The 16,771-nt window shown below is 42.5% G+C and overlaps 2 protein-coding genes and 1 non-coding gene across 7 annotated transcripts in view; 2 read left to right on the top strand and 1 right to left on the bottom strand.

Annotated features, from left to right (window-relative positions):
- Positions 1 to 996: 996 nt before the first annotated feature.
- On the top strand, positions 997 to 13,106 carry EIF4G2 (eukaryotic translation initiation factor 4 gamma 2). Of its 5 annotated transcripts, none has more exons than XM_031653331.1 (22): positions 997 to 1,397; positions 2,739 to 2,865; positions 3,237 to 3,302; positions 4,087 to 4,227; positions 5,057 to 5,159; positions 5,629 to 5,760; positions 5,842 to 5,908; positions 5,995 to 6,146; positions 6,461 to 6,571; positions 6,756 to 6,839; positions 6,918 to 7,016; positions 7,604 to 7,745; positions 7,840 to 8,000; positions 8,347 to 8,460; positions 9,052 to 9,177; positions 9,327 to 9,431; positions 9,515 to 9,730; positions 9,814 to 10,072; positions 10,398 to 10,602; positions 10,720 to 10,931; positions 11,026 to 11,147; positions 12,275 to 13,106. In XM_031653331.1, the coding sequence occupies exons 8-22, from the start codon at positions 6,063 to 6,065 to the stop codon at positions 12,338 to 12,340; spliced, it is 2,106 nt and encodes a 701-aa protein (XP_031509191.1). In that variant the 5' UTR covers positions 997 to 1,397; positions 2,739 to 2,865; positions 3,237 to 3,302; positions 4,087 to 4,227; positions 5,057 to 5,159; positions 5,629 to 5,760; positions 5,842 to 5,908; positions 5,995 to 6,062; the 3' UTR covers positions 12,341 to 13,106. The 5 variants fall into 5 exon arrangements, with proteins under 5 accessions (XP_031509191.1, XP_031509193.1, XP_031509194.1 ...); XM_031653332.1 differs by lacking the exon at positions 997 to 1,397 and adding an exon at positions 1,469 to 1,831; XM_031653333.1 differs by lacking the exon at positions 3,237 to 3,302.
- LOC116269941 lies at positions 8,513 to 8,651 on the top strand. The gene has a single exon (XR_004177741.1). It is a non-coding gene; the product is annotated as a small nucleolar RNA SNORD97 (small nucleolar RNA).
- A 1,281-nt stretch (positions 13,107 to 14,387) lies between the features above and the next one.
- The window catches only part of CTR9 (CTR9 homolog, Paf1/RNA polymerase II complex component), a 45,663-nt gene continuing 43,279 nt past the window's right edge, over positions 14,388 to 16,771 (bottom strand). The window contains exon 26 of the transcript XR_001894939.3: positions 14,388 to 15,570. The gene's annotated coding sequence lies outside the window, so the exon portion shown is untranslated. The remainder of the gene's footprint in view (positions 15,571 to 16,771) is intronic.

The raw sequence follows: 16,771 nt of genomic DNA, 5'->3' as shown, positions 1-16,771 counted from the left end.
TCATTCATGTTAAAACACACACATTCTTGCCTTTGACTATACACTGTGAAAGTACTACATGTTAAAATGGAGATGGGGACATTTTTGTTGTTTAAGTTTATGGAAGTATGACTCCATTTTAGTGTAGCCACAGTGTCGCAACCGATGGAATAAGGTACCCATCAACACATTACCTGAGAAGTATACAAAGTTCAACTTGCCGGCTTTGAAAAGCCTAATCCTATTTATTACGGTTGACCCTAAATAAAATGAAAATACACAACTGACAATGTTTAACGTGCACTTAAAAAACAAAACAAAACAAAACAACCCAGGAGCCAGCAATTTGAAATCCTCCAAACACCCGCGGAAGTCTGACACACAGGGTGTTTTCCTCGGTGACCGCCAGCGGGACATTCCTATGGGAAAAGCTGCTTCTTGCGTGCGGTACAAAGACAGACAATCAACCCCTTCCTTTCATCCCCTTCTCATTCACTCTGCAGGGGGTGGGCCAATAAGGAGCTGAATGAAGCTCTCCTTTCGCATCAGGGCGCAAGTCTCGCCTCCTCCCCACTACTCTCTGGGTTCCCTAAGGCTGCCGAAGCCGAGGACCTGGAATTGGGTAGTGTCCCGGCGCTGCGCCCGGGGGGCGCCAGGCCTCAACCCGACGGGCCCGGCCCCTGGAGAGGCCAGGCACGCGAGGGCAGCCACAGCTCCAAGGGGCGCCAAGAAAAGCAATGCTCACTCGCCACGCACAGGGCTCCGGGGAGGTAAGGGTGCGTTTTTTTCCCATATTCCCGGTGAGAAAACGAGGTCGGGAGAAAAGGGGATGATACAACTGGAGCATGGGATATCGACTCAACGAACAAAGGGACTGGAGCAAGAAGCAGCAGCCACACCAACGCAGACTCAAAAGGGCTCTCCGCCTTTACGCACGCAGCCCACATCTCGGCAGCGCTCCGCGCCCCTTACGCCACTGGCTCAGCCTCAGAGACTTCGCGAATATGGCTTTGCGCACTGCGGCGGGGCTGCGCCGCAACCGAGCTCAGCCCTGTGGCTCCTCCCCGTTGCCCTGCGCGGATTGGTGGCAGACGGCAACCGGGCCGCTGATTGGGCGGCGAAGGAGCCATTCGGGGCGGCTCTGGTGGGTTCGGCTGCCCCAAGAGTGATAAGTTCGGCTTCAGACACGCCTCAGCGCCAGCAGTGAGTCGGAGCTCTATGGAGGTGGCGGTGGGTACCGGGTGGCGGCTGCAGCAGTGACTCCTCTGAGCTGAGTTTCAGGCCGTCCCCGACTCCTTCCTTCCCCTTCCCTCCCCCTTTTTTTTGTTTTCCGTTCCCCTTTCCCCTCCCTTCCCTATCCCCGACGACCGGATCCTGAGGAGGCAGCTGCGGTGGCAGCTGCTGAGTTCTCGGTGAAGGTGAGTGGAGCCGCCGCCGCCGCCGCCGCCGAGTGGAGCGCTCTAAAATGGCCGCCGTCCCTGGCCGCTTCTTCTCGAGTGGTACAAAATGGCGGCCGCAGGCGGAGCCGGGTGGGGCGACCCTTTTTTAGCATTTCCTCTGCGCTTCAGACACCTGGAAAGTCTTGGCCTTTGTTATCTCTTCCTGTTGCTGACGGAGTAGAAGGAAAACGTCAGTGTTGGCCAGACCGCCGTGGGGTCATGGCCGGATGGCCGACCCCTGCAGGGCCGAGGCCGTGGCGGACCGAGGCACGGGTGTGCTGGGACGGCGAGGGAGCGCGGCTCAGACCGCGAGCGCCGAGGCGGGAGGCACGCGGGCCGGCAGGGAGGGCCCGGCCGTTGGCGCGGGACCAGGGAACCGCAGGTGTCCCGGAGCCCGGCCTCCCGGCGGGGAGGTGTGTAGGGCCTGGAGTCGGCGGGGCTGCCCTTTTGGGGGGAGGAAAAGAGAGAGTGATGATTTCTGCTTCTTTTGTCAGCCGAGGAGGCCGTGGCGAGGCGGTTGTCAGTCCCAGGGGGATTTATGGGGCAGGAGGGGGCCCGCTTGGAGGCGGCGGGTGGGCAGGAGGCCGCCTTCCTGCCTGGAGAACAAAGAGCTGGGCGCCGGGCCGGCGGGGGCGGCCTCAGCTGCTCCTCCCAGCCGAGCGACCCGCGGCCTCGCGGGGAGGTTGTCGGAAGCACTTCCCTAACTTGCGCCTGGGTGGGAGGAATGCTCCGCTCTTTTGTTCCCAGGAAGGGAAAAACGGGGCGGAGGTTCCTGCTGCCATGTTGTAGCCCAGGTCTTCCGCTTGCGAGTGCTAGCCCCGTACACCCGGCCCCCTCTCGCGCGTCTCTCCACGAGCTCTCCACGGGGAGGAGGCGAAAGGGTGGACAGGGGAAAACTGCTGAAGAGCTTTCGGAGAGACCTCATGCAGTCACTGGCCTCCTCGTCGAGGCAGTAAAAATTCCTAGGGCAGACATTTTCCACGTGATGTTGCTCGTGTCTATAGTTAGATTTTTCTGTTGATCTCAGTGCTCAGTTTTAAAGACAGTAGAATGTGGGTTTTTCAAAAGATTCGTTCTGAGCCGTTTGAAATACTCTTGTGTTCTACGAAGTCTCTTTGCATCCTTGAACACCGGGGAATTTCCAGGTGGCTAAACAAAATGTAATTGTCTATTTGTGTTTTGAGTACATCCTAGGTTAGTCTTACAGATCTGCAATGCAGTGACAGTGCTAGGATCTGAAATACGTTATAATTGAATGAAGGCTTATAGATCTGTATGTTAGTTAGAAGTGTCTCATTTTGGTGCTCTTTCTCGTTCCAGGTATTTCATTTCTCCCATCCCCTCCCCTCCCCACCCCATCTATTAATATTATTCTTTTGAAGATTCTTCGTTGTCAAGCCGCCAAAGTGGAGAGTGCGATTGCAGAAGGGGGTGCTTCTCGTTTCAGGTATGTCTAGATTGATTTTGGGGAATCCTTTTGAAAAGGCCAGTCCCAAAACTTAGATACCATGGCAAATAATTCCGACTTAATGGGCTGCAATTTTCATTTGAAAAGTTCTTAAGTTTTCATTGACAGCCTTCTAAGAACTGCCATTTGAAGAATAAAATCAAGTATTTGCCTTTCCTTTGGGTCCCAGTTTAGTCTTCATTTGTAGCATAACATACGAACACTAAAATACAGGCCTGGCTACAGTCTGGGCAAAATAGCGAGACCCCCATCTCTACAAGAAAAGCAAAACACAAAATAGATGGTTTATTCTTTTTGAGTGAGACATAGTTGGGATACAGTAAACAAAAAAGTTTTTTTCTTTGAAATAGTGCTTCTTCGGGCGGAGGAGGAAGTAGGGGTGCACCTCAGCACTATCCCAAGACTGCTGGCAACAGGTGTGGTAAACATGTGAAAAAAAAAACTGAGCTTTATTTAACAAATTAAGTTAAAAGTCTTTCCCATGTGATGGTGTAATTAAGGCAATAGCCATCAAGACTCCTAATCTTAAGGGGCATGGTTTCTGTTGGGTATCCTAAATATAGAATATCAGCTCTTGATTATTTCTTAGCCAAATTATCTAAATGAGTTGAGACTCTCAAACTTACTTTTTTTCCTTATTCTTTGGGTTATTTTTACTAATTTTTTTCCCGAAATTAGTAGCTATTATTCCTACTAATTGGTATTAGTAAAGTGGTACACATGCAACATGGTCAGTAAAACATTAGAAAGTGTTCATTGGCAGCCGGTATAGTGGCTCACACCTGTAATCCCAGCAACAACTTGGGGAGGCAAAAGTGGGAGGATCACTTGAGCCCAGGAGTTTGAGAGCAGCCTGGGCAACACAGCAAGACCCTATCTCTTTAAAAAAAAAAAAAAAAAGTTTTCAAAATGTGGTTCCTGGATCCACAGCGTAGATACTGGGAATATTTACTAGACATGCAAATTCTTAGGCCCCACCCCAAACCAGTGAAAGCAGAAACTGGGTGGGCCCAGCAATCTGTTTTAACAGGCCCTTCAGGTGATTCTGATACACACTACCCTTACAGAACCACTGGTCTCCAGAGTTGACTTTTTGGGAGGGGAAGTCGAGAAAGCCTAAATTACTTTATCTGTTTGAGAGAATTTATGATGTTTAACATTTGTTGTGTGAAAGTAAGTGTTATTGCTGATTTTTATTAGCGAGTTCCTGGGGAAAACCCCAGGGCAAAACGCTCAGAAATGGATTCCTGCACGAAGCACTAGACGAGATGACAACTCCGCAGCAAACAACTCCGCAAACGAAAAAGAACGACATGATGCAATCTTCAGGAAAGTAAGAGGGTAAGTTGGAAGGTCTGTTTTACTAAAAGATGGGAAATAGTATGGATTAACTGTGTTTGGTGTGTGTGCTGTACTACTAAGAAGGCAAGGGTACCTTGAACTAGCCAGGCACTGTGGCTCATGCCTGTAATCCCAGCACTTTGGGAGGCCAAGGTGGGCAGATCACTTGAGGTCAGGAGTTCAAGACCAGCCTGGCCAACATGTTGAAACTCCATCTCTACTAAAAATACAAAAATTAGCCGGGTGTAGTGGCAGGCGCCTGTTTTTCCAGCTACTAAAAAGGCTGAGGCAGGAGAATCACTTGAACACCCTACAGATGGAGGTTTCGGTGAGCTAAGATCACACCACTGCACTCCAGCCTGGGTGACAGAACAAGACTGTCTCAAAAAAAAAAAAAAAAAATGTATCTTGAACGTTGTATTTTTGGGCTTACGGTTGCTTTTAGCCATCGGATTGCAATCCATAATCCTGTTGTGCTAACATTTGCGCTGGCTAAGGGAAGTGCTATGTTATTTAAGCCAGTGAAGCAGGGAATATAATGGTCTTAGTTCATGGTCTAGCCTTGATAATGAGATCTTTGCACTCTAACCTTGAGAAAGTGAGAAAGGATTCTTGTCAAACAGCTGGGAACCCCCCTATCTAATTCAAATCATTGTAATTAAAATAACAGGTTTATTTCAGCATTCCTTTGATTTTAGACGAGTAAGAAAACATGTCTTGATTATTAAAGGGAGCAAGTGGAAGAAAAATCAGTATAATTTAAAAGCAGTTTTTCAATTCAAATTCTGTGTATTAGCTAACACTTAAAATGTAATTCCTTTTTCTCCAGCATACTAAATAAGCTTACTCCTGAAAAGTTTGACAAGCTATGCCTTGAGCTCCTCAATGTGGGTGTAGAGTCTAAACTCATCCTTAAAGGGGTCATACTGCTGGTAAGTTTTAAATATTGGCTTAACTCAAAAGGGAGAGGGAACTGTTTAACAAACTCAAGTTGTGTTTTTTTTACACCTGGATTACTACTTAAAACCCTGAGGTGTGATTTTTGAATACTGATAGTGATTAGAAAGAACCACTGACTTCAGTAGCATTAGATTAAAGAGGTAAATGTTCATACTATGCTTGAAGAGATAAATGGTGGTGCATAGCAAGCTCTTTGGTGGAAAACACCATATTTTGGTCTTGGAAATGCATTGTATGACAGTTTATGTAGACTTGAAAGTTTTGATATCCATGCCATTTTCTGACTCCCTGGAGAGATGGATGTGACTAGATGAGAACTGGTATAACTGGACGTTTTTGGTACAGTGTAATAGCTAACATTTAGGTGGTTGTATTTTTCCTAAAGGAAGGGTTCTTGGAAGTAGTATTCGTATTTAGTTTAAGCAATGACATTTTCTGTAGATTGTGGACAAAGCCCTAGAAGAGCCAAAGTATAGCTCACTGTATGCTCAGCTATGTCTGCGATTGGCAGAAGATGCACCAAACTTTGATGGCCCAGCAGCAGAGGGTCAACCAGGACAGAAGCAAAGCACCGTAAGTGGTAGTTTTTGTTTGCTTGTTTTAAAGTTGACTTGAAAAATTTCCTTAAGGCATGACAAATGTCTTTTTTCCTAGACATTCAGACGCCTCCTAATTTCCAAATTACAAGATGAATTTGAAAACCGAACTAGAAATGTTGATGGTAAGACTTACAGTTGATGCTAAGTAGTACTGTATATTTTCAGCTTAATTCTGAATGTTGTCTTACTTCATTGTTATTTTTTTCAGTCTATGATAAGCGTGAAAATCCCCTCCTCCCCGAGGAGGAGGAACAGAGAGCCATTGCTAAGATCAAGATGTTGGGAAACATCAAATTCATTGGAGAGCTTGGCAAGCTTGATCTTATTCACGAATCTATCCTTCATAAGTGCATCAAAACAGTAAGTGTGACGGGGAAGTTAGGCTTAGGTGAATGTAGTCAATCATTATTTAGGGGAAATGAGTCAATTATTCATCTGAGAGGGAGGTTGACTAGTTAAATACAAATGGGCAACAAAATTTACCAAACATAGAATAATAATTAGAAATATGTGGTGTTTGACAAAGTAGGGTTAGAACTGATCAGATTGGTAGAAAGCACTATACTAGATTCTGTAGGAACTGTGAATGAGTCAGTGCAAACGTAAAGGGAAAGTACTACGCCTAAACCAGAGTAACTGTAAAATTTTGTCACCACGGCATTTTATTCTTGCAGCTTTTGGAAAAGAAGAAGAGAGTCCAACTCAAAGATATGGGAGAGGATTTGGAGTGCCTCTGTCAGATAATGAGGACAGTGGGACCTAGATTAGACCATGAACGAGCCAAGGTATGTGTGTAGCTGATGGAAGCAGTACAAGTAGTTTGTCTTTAAATCAAGCTATTTATTTTTGTGACATCATAGGGGATTGCCATATTTAGCCATTAACTGGGTTGTAATCTAGAAGTCTTAAAACTGTAAATTGAACACATTTGCTTTAGCTCTTCCAATGAGTGTATTCTTCTCTTACCAGTCCTTAATGGATCAGTACTTTGCCCGAATGTGCTCCTTGATGTTAAGTAAGGAATTGCCAGCGAGGATTCGTTTCCTGCTGCAGGTAAAACTGGTTTCTTTAAATGTGTTGATAAGCTGAGTTTTTGGTTTAGGAATATTGAAATATATTTTTCAATTACAGGATACCGTAGAGTTGCGAGAACACCATTGGGTTCCTCGCAAGGCTTTTCTTGACAATGGACCAAAGACGATCAATCAAATCCGTCAAGATGCAGTAAAAGTAAGATTGGGTTTTTGTTTTGTCACATAGACTTTGTGTTTGTAGAGTAGTATGGTATTCCTCCCCACCCACCCCGAACACTTGAGGGGTCTGTCTCATCTTAGTGGCGGAGCTTAATGTTTTTAGTGTCTTGTCTTCCATTTTTATTTTTTTATTTTTTGAGACGGAATTTCACACTGTCACCCAGGCTGGAGTGCAGTGGCACATTCTCGATTCACTGCAACCTCTGCCTCCCAGGTTCAAGCGATCTCCTGCCTCAGCCTCCCCAGTAGCTGGGACTATAGGCCTGCGCCACCACAACCCACTAATTTTTTGTATTTTTAGTAGAGATGGTTCTACCATGTTGGCCAGGCTCGTCTTGAACTCCTGACCTCATGCAAACCAAGGCTTGGGCCTCCCAAAGTGCTGGGATTACAGATGTGAGCGACCATGCCCAGCCTTGTCTCCCATTTTTGGAAGAAGTTATTTACAGAAATAGCATAAATTACGGTTTTAATATTCTAGGTTTCCCCCCAGTTGCAAGAATTGTAGTTTTAAGTAAAATAGGGTCCAGAGACAAAAAGTGCTTATTCACTTCATTTCTAAAGGATCTAGGGGTGTTTATTCCTGCTCCCATGGCTCAAGGGATGAGAAGTGACTTCTTTCTGGAGGGACCGTTCATGCCACCCAGGATGAAAATAGATAGGGACCCACTTGGAGGACTTGCTGATATGTTTGGACAAATGCCAGGTAATTTTGAAAAAAACAGTGGTTTCATTAAGCTGAAAAATCAGTTTAACTTTGTCAGTGGAGTTTTGAGAGTTGTCCGTATATGTATTTTAAGGTAGCGGAATTGGTACTGGTCCAGGAGTTATCCAGGATAGATTTTCACCCACCATGGGACGTCATCGTTCAAATCAGCTGTTCAATGGCCATGGGGGACACATCATGCCTCCCACACAGTCGCAGTTTGGAGAGATGGGAGGCAAGTTTATGAAAAGCCAGGTAAGATTTGAGTGTTTAGGCAATAAGTGTTAAATTCTGCAATATATGTGATTTCATTTGCTGTTAAAACATGGAACTATTTTAGGAGTGTGCATGTTTTCTAAACCATATCTGCAACATTTATTTCAAACTAAAATGTTTATCCTTAAGATTAGTAAAGTATTAGTAAAATGACATCACTTTGACAGTTAGGTTAGATTTTTATTCTTCCCTGTTTCATCTTTTACTTTCTCTGGGCAGATTCAATTAAACTTTCTTTTTGGCTTGGCTCATCCCTTTGGTACTTGATTACCGTAATTTGTGGACCCCTTTTTATCTAGACTTTCTTTCTCCTTTTCTGAAATAGGGGCTAAGCCAGCTCTACCATAACCAGAGTCAGGGACTCTTATCCCAGCTGCAAGGACAGTCGAAGGATATGCCACCTCGGTTTTCTAAGAAAGGACAGCTTAATGCAGATGAGGTACATTTGCCTATGTTACTTATATACCATAGTTTGTCAATTCAGAAATTTATTGCCCGATGATTATAAAAAGACGCGTTATTAAGAGGACTTAATGCTGGAGTTCTTTACATTTTTCTCTCTTTTCTGTACTTAATTTTTCTTTCTTTGTCCAGCATCCTGTGAGTGAAGATTATGAGATATGAGGGCAAGTCTGCTAAAGTCTATTAGTTAGGGCAAGGAAAATGGTTGTCAAGATATTGTGGTTTCTTTCTTTGTAAGTAGGGTGATTTAAGGATAAAACAAGGCATTTTCTAAACTGGCTAAATTTGCAGTTTTTTATTTGAATATTTTAGTCATGCTAATTCTAAGAGAATTCTCATAAATGTAAGATTTATAGTAGTATCTTACTACTGTATGCATCATCAGATCTTTAAATTTTTTGTCAAAAATTAAACCTGTTAATGTGGAGTGCCTTCTTTAGTTTTATAAAAAGCTTAATGTTTCCCTAGATTCTGTCATGTTTGTATAGGATTTTAGATATTGTATTTAATATGTTCACCAACTGCATGTTGTTAATTTAGTTATATTTTGATTTATTTTCAATTCCAGATTAGCCTGAGGCCTGCTCAGTCTTTCCTAATGAATAAAAACCAAGTGCCAAAGCTTCAGCCCCAGATAACTATGATTCCTCCTAGTGCACAACCACCACGCACTCAAACACCACCTCTGGGACAGGTACAGACCATAGTGTGATAGCATTTTCTGTTGTTCCATTATTTTCTAAAGATGACTGAAGACTTTTTTTTTTCTAAATTTAGTATGTTCTTCCCCCTAACTTCATATTCCTTCTTTTAAAAAATGTCCTGTCATTGCTTGTTTTTTAGACACCTCAGCTTGGTCTCAAAACTAATCCACCACTTATCCAGGAAAAGCCTGCCAAGACCAGCAAAAAGCCACCGCCATCAAAGGAAGAACTACTTAAACTAACTGTAAGTTTCAAATATCCCATTTTAGTGTAATCAGCCTATATTTGAGATAGAGAAAACATTAAAGATACTTGTGTTCCTCACAGGAAACTGTTGTGACTGAATATCTAAATAGTGGAAATGCAAATGAGGCTGTCAATGGTGTAAGAGAAATGAGGGCTCCTAAACACTTTCTTCCTGAGATGTTAAGCAAAGTAATCATCCTGTCACTAGATAGAAGCGATGAAGATAAAGAAAAAGCAAGTTCTTTGATCAGTTTACTCAAACAGGAAGGGATAGCCACAAGTGACAACTTCATGCAGGTAGGACACTTTACTGATTGTGTGGTAAGAACTCTTACCACTCAAATTCGAGAACTGATAAACTGTTGTATATTTCTTCTAAGGCTTTCCTGAATGTATTGGACCAGTGTCCCAAACTGGAGGTTGACATCCCCTTGGTGAAATCATATTTAGCACAGTTTGCAGCTCGTGCCATCATTTCAGAGCTGGTGAGCATTTCAGAACTAGCTCAACCACTAGAAAGTGGCACCCATTTTCCTCTCTTCCTACTTTGTCTTCAGCAATTAGCTAAATTACAAGATCGAGAATGGTTAACAGAACTTTTTCAACAAAGCAAGGTCAATATGCAGAAAATGCTCCCAGGTAAGAGAATGCTGACTTGTTTTGTTTTTTTAATAGTATATCTAGAGATTTTTAGTACCTCGAATGGATTTATGTAGGTCAGATGGTCTGATTGTCCTGCTCAGATAATGATAAACATGCTGCAGATCTTACCAATAAAAAGATGTATGATTAAACTACTTTCATTTGATCCGTATATTGAGTTTTTTCATTTGCTGGGTTGGTTCTCTATTCTGCTACATGGATCTTGTATACTTGGGGACATCATTTGTGAAGTTCTGTTCTCTGGACAGGACAACTTGGTAAAATGAACTTTTAGATGATGCAAGTGGTTTTGTCTCTTCAGAAATTGATCAGAATAAGGACCGCATGTTGGAGATTTTGGAAGGAAAGGGGCTGAGTTTCTTATTTCCACTCCTCAAACTGGAGAAGGAACTGTTGAAGCAAATAAAGTTGGATCCATCCCCTCAAACCATATATAAATGGATTAAAGATAACATCTCTCCCAAACTTCATGTAGATAAAGGATTTGTGAACATCTTAATGACTAGGTAAGATGGTTTTCTATATGTAGTAATGTTTCATGTACTAGAAAAGAATGTCTACAAGGCAGGAGACTAAGCAAGAAAACTTGCTGTTTGGTTCTAACAAGACCTCTTTCTGTCCAGCTTCTTACAGTACATTTCTAGTGAAGTAAACCCCCCCAGCGATGAAACAGATTCATCCTCTGCTCCTTCCAAAGAACAGTTAGAGCAGGAAAAACAACTACTTCTTTCTTTCAAGCCAGTAATGCAGAAATTTCTTCATGATCACGTTGATCTACAAGTCAGCGCCCTGTATGCTCTTCAGGTGCACTGCTATAACAGCAACTTCCCAAAAGGTGAGGAGACTTGTATCAGAGGAGTGGTGTGGGGCAAGTCTTAAACAGCACACTAAATAATGGGCTTACTACTTCTTTTTAATTTTTTTTAAAGGCATGTTACTTCGCTTTTTTGTGCACTTCTATGATATGGAGATTATTGAAGAAGAAGCTTTCTTGGCTTGGAAAGAAGATATAACCCAAGAGTTTCCGGGAAAAGGCAAGGCTTTGTTCCAGGTAAGTCTTTTGTTAAAAATTTGGTCTGCTTATTTCATTTTGCTTGGTATTAACTTCAAGTTAAGAGCCTTTTTCAACTGAAATACAGGGAAGATAGTCCTAGTTAGTAGTTTTTCTTCACCCATACATTTCATTCTGCACTGTTTAAAGCTATGATTAAGTAAAGCTACACAGTGAATCAGTTCTACTGGTGTATAAGATGTTAGAGGTAGCTAACAAATTTTTCAAGGAGTATATAGCTACTGATATAGATGGGAGTGACTGTACAAGTTTCGATTTAAGATTTTTAAAACACGTCAGTAAAGAGGAAATTGTAGCTGGGCACGTGGCTCCTGCCTGTAATCCTAGCACTTTTAAGAGACCGAGGTGGGAGGATCACTTGAACTCAGGAGTTCAAGACCAGCCTGGGCAGCAGAGTGAAACCCTGTCTTTAAAAAATATAAAAAATTAGCCAGACGTGGTGACATGTTCCTGTGGTCCTGGTCCCAGCTACTCGGGAGGATGTCTTGAGCCCAGGAGGCAGAGGTTGCAATGAGCTGAGATCATAACACTGCACTCTAGCCTGGGCAACAGAGTAAGACTGTGTCTCAAAAAAAGAAAAGAACAGTTTAAATATATATTTATTTTTTTAAAAAGAGATGCTTTTGATTTCTCACAATTTAATTGTGTCTTATTGAATGAAATTGTAGCCCTAGGGGAGGAACATCAGGGCATTCTCAAATCACAGCGAATGCATTAATCACCTGAAGAGCAGTTTAAAAGTAGGTTCCAGGCCTAATCCCAGAGATTCTGGTTTAGTAGGTCTATGTACAAAATCCAGGTGATTCTCATGCTACTAGTTTTCCAGGGGGCCCAGGCTTTGAGAAACATTGGTCCTACAGCGCATCTTGCTACCTTTTTATTGCTGATTATAAACTAGATTCATGAGGCTCATCCGTGCAGGATTATATCTAGCTCTGTGTTGTCCCAAATCTGGATAATACACCACTGTTTGTATAACTTAATATACAAATTGTTGTAAGGATGCCCTTGTTTCATATTCTAAAACTGTAGTACCACCTAAAACTTTCTGGATGGATTTCCATTTATATTGTGAACTATTTTAAGTTACAAATCTTAATTTATAGGTGAATCAGTGGCTAACCTGGCTAGAAACTGCTGAAGAAGAAGAATCAGAGGAAGAAGCTGACTAAAGAACCAGCCAAAGCCTTAAATTGTGCAAAACATACTGTTGCTATGATGTAACTGCATTTGACCTAACCACTGCGAAAATTCATTCCGCTGTAATGTTTTCACAATATTTAAAGCAGAAGCACGTCAGTTAGGATTTTCTTCTGCATAAGGTTTTTTTGTAGTGTAATGTCTTAATCATAGTCTACCATCAAATATTTTAGGAGTATCTTTAATGTTTAGATAGTATATTAGCAGCATGCAATAATTACATCATAAGTTCTCAAGCAGAGGCAGTCTATTGCAAGGACCTTCTTTGCTGCCAGTTATCATAGGCTGTTTTAAGTTAGAAAACTGAATAGCAACACTGAATACTGTAGAAATGCACTTTGCTCAGTAATACTTGAGTTGTTGCAATATTTGATTATCCATTTGGTTGTTACAGAAAAATTCTTAACTGTAATTGATGGTTGTTGCCGTAATAGTATATTGCCTGTATTTCTACCTCTAGTAATGGGCTTTATGTGCTAGATTTTAATATCCTTGAGCCTGGGCAAGTGCACAAGTCTTTTTAAAAGAAACATGGTTTACTTGCACAAAACTGATCAGTTTTGAGAGATCGTTAATGCCCTTGAAGTGGTTTTTGTGGGTGTGAAACAAATGGTGAGAATTTGAATTGGTCCCTCCTATTATAGTATTGAAATTAAGTCTACTTAATTTATCAAGTCATGTTCATGCCCTGATTTTATATACTTGTATCTATCAATAAACATTGTGATACTTGATGTAGTGATGTGTGGCTGGCTGTAAATGGCATCGACAATCTGTGGGAGAATAGTCAGCTTTGTTGTTGAGGTATAGGAGACCCACCTTAGTTTGACTTACGGGCTTTCAAATGTTTGTTTTTCTGCTGTACAAGCCTGAGTTCCAGAAGGAATTTTTAGACTCTTCATGATGAGACCCAAGATTTAATTAAGGTGGTTATTTTTCCTTTGAGTTACTAAAACTAACCAATATAAATGATTTTTATAATCAAAGATTACAAGTCTCATGAATGTGGAGGAACATTGCTACACATAGCAACTACAATTTGTTGACATTTATCTTTTGTCAGACTGAAATACATGATGATGTCTGGATAAGCTTAGCTGTCCTGTAAGCATCATTCCCAGTAGCTGCCCCTGAATGTCCAGGAAGATCCCTGCTTCCCCTGGAAAAATTCCATTGTCCCAATAAAATTGACTTTTGATTCAACTTAAACCTCTGCATGTTTTCCAAAAGCACATATAAAGGATTTCCCTCCAGCCCTGGAACATTCTGACAATCCTAGGGTTACTTCTAACATTGGCATGGATGAGGACTCTTGAAGTGTGCTACTGGAGTTCTGGTTGATGTCAACACCGAAGAACAACCTGTTGGTGATGGGGGAGACCCTCAAGGCAGATTATCACTGCTGAACCCATCAGAAACTTGAAGTCAGAAGAGGCTGCCTGCACATGCTCCTACGGGTGGTGGGCAGAGCCAATCAATGTTTTTCTGTCTTACTTGGGCCAGGGAAGCTAAACCTTGCATTATGGTACCTTGTTAAAGTCATAAGCTTTTGGTGAGTACTTTGAGTACAGCAAAATTAAGGCTAAGCAGAGATTTGTATGAACCTACTTGAGATTTTAAAAGAGCTGTAAGTTGTTTATCTGCCCAACCTTGCCCACCAAGGGGAGGAAACTAATTTTTAACCTAGCAAAAGGCGCAAGTGGTTAGACAGATGCATCAGCTATTCAATTCCTTATTGCCAGAATTTCCCCAATTCAGCCAGGGTATCAGACTAAAGGAAGTGTTAGACTTGGCCGGAAGTGTTAAACTTGGGCCGGGTGCAGTGGCTTGCGCCTATAATCCCAGCAGTTTGGGAGGCCAAGGTGGGTGGATGACCTGAGGTTGGAGTTCAAGACCAGGCTGGCCAACATGGAGAAACCCTGTACTCTTCCAGAAAAATACAAAATTAGCCGGGCGTGGCGGTGCATGCCTGCAATCCCAGTGACGGGAGGCTGAGGCAGGAGAATCACTTGAACCTGGGAGGCAGAGGTTGCGGTGAGTCAAGATGGCACCATTGCACTCCAGCTAAGCAACAAGAGCGAAACTCCGTCTCAATAAAAAACTAAACCCAGTGCGTAGTGGTTTGTTATTGCTTACAGAATCATGCTTTAATCTTACCACCACATATGTGTCAAGAGCTACTCAAAATAACCTGTAGAGAATGTATAATACTGCTGCTACCTTGTTCTAAAGACACCTAACAGTGCACTTTATAACCTGCCATACTGTGGAATGGCAGTATTTGGATATAATTGGGATGTACCTTGCACGATGGCCAAGGTCTTTAGTATCAGCATGCAGTGACTAATTTTCATTCACTTCATGGTGACTTCAAAATAAGATTGCACATCTTGACTGCCCCCAATTTCTTTCCTTTATATACTGCAAAATTGAAAGTTGTCCAATTTTGCCCATTCTTAAGCCTCAGTAGGGCTTCACCCCCCAGGTTCCCCACACCAAAATTTTCTCAGGGTCACCAGTAACTCCATATATCTAGTAGGTTTTGTTCCTCCTGTAGGCAGCATTTGACAAGTTGGACTCATTCCTTGAAAGTGTTAACTTGTTCCCAGGACACCTCCTTTTTCTTGCTTTTCAGTTTCCAATGGGAGATGCCTGATCTCAACACTTTTTCAGTTGCTGTCATACTCTGCATCCAGTCTAGCATCAAATCATGTTGATTGCATTCCAAACATTTTAGAAATTGAACAACTTGCTTCTTCAACCACCACCCTCATTTCTCACCTAGGTACCACAGTAGCCTTAACTGGCCTTCCTGCTTAGCCCTCGCCTCCATTTTGTCTTCTCAACACAGCACCACTTGGCTCAAAACCCACCAAATGGCTTCCCACCTAGTGGGATTTTTATGTCAAAATACTTAATTCGGTCTACATCGCCCTGCATCTGATTTCCTTACCCCTCTCCCCATCGTTGCCCCACGACCTGTTTCTCTGATCTAATTTCCTACTGCTGGCACTTAATCCTTCTGCTCCCACCACACTGGCCTTGCTGCTCCTAGGAAATGCCAAGCATCTTCTTACCTTGGAGGTTTTATGTTCCTCCTTTCTTCTGGATAACTGGATGACTGGCTTTCTCCCCTTCCTCAGGTCTTGGCTCAAACGTCACTTTTATTAGTAAAGTCCTCATTGTCAATTCTTATAACCTCCTGCAGATCATAAAGGGCAGGAAAGAAATTCACATATATTTTAAAAACTAAGCACATCTTCATCCCTCTTTTTGTATCTCCATGTCTCATTACATGACATACTGCATGTTTATATCTGATTCCTGCTAGAATATGAACAGCATGAAGTATTTGACAGTTTTTTTCACTGCTGCATTTCCAGCATCTAGAACAGTGCCCAGTAAACACTCAAATATTTGTTCAACCTAATCATGAATTAATAAAATTATCCTACATGGCAGGATGTGGACATAGAGGAAAGAAGTAGTGGAAAGACCTCAGACTCAAGTTGTAGATCAATCTAGGGATAATCTCTACCACTTACAAGCAGGGTGATCTTAGGTAAGATTTTTTTATCTGAGTCTTGATTATTTTAGAAATTGTTTTAGAAAATTTAGCTTGGGCAACATGGGGAAACTCCGTGTCTACAAAAAAAAAAAAAAAAAAAAACAACTTTGCTGGGTGTGGTGGTGCACACCTGTAGTCCCAGCTACTCAGGAGGCTGAGGTGGGAGGATCACCTGAGCCCAGGAGGTCGAGGCTGCAGTGAGCCATGATCGCGTCACTACACTCCAGCCTGGGCAACAAAGCGAGACCCTGTCTCAAATGAATGAATGAAAACGTGGCTAACGTGCAGCTGTAGTTCCAGCTACTCTGAAGGCTGAGGTGGGAGGATTGCTTGAGCCCAAGAGTTTGCAGCTGCAGCGAACTATGATGGTGCCACTGCACTCCAGCCTGGGAGACAGAGCAAGACCCTGTCTCAAAAATTTAAAAAACAAAAACAAAAAACAAAAACAAAACAAAACTGTACAGGGTTAATACTTAAGGATTGTCATGAGAGCTAGACAAGTTAACATGTGAAAGTCAATAGGGAGAGCATCCCATATAGCAGCCCAATAGATATGAATGTCACCCTCCCAGCAGCCTTTCTAAGATTCCTCCCCAGGAGAACTGCTTCCATCTTCTGAACTAACAAGATCACTGGCTAGATCTAATTGAAGGGTATAGCTCAGTCTTACTTGATCAATCAAAAGCATTCACCAGTTGACTTTCCTCTTCCCTACTTTGTTTTTCTCCCAGCTTCTCAGTCTCCTTTAAAAGCCCTCTTTTGTCACCTGGCCCCTGAATGTTGCTGTTCTGCCTCCCTTCTTCAACACGGTCATTCACTTCTGAGGATTCGATTA

This window comes from Papio anubis, chromosome 12 (genome assembly GCF_008728515.1).
Source record: "Papio anubis isolate 15944 chromosome 12, Panubis1.0, whole genome shotgun sequence".
Lineage (NCBI taxonomy): Eukaryota > Metazoa > Chordata > Mammalia > Primates > Cercopithecidae > Papio > Papio anubis.
Note: the sequence above shows the minus strand (reverse complement) of the source record. Positions and strands in the feature narration are given on the sequence as shown.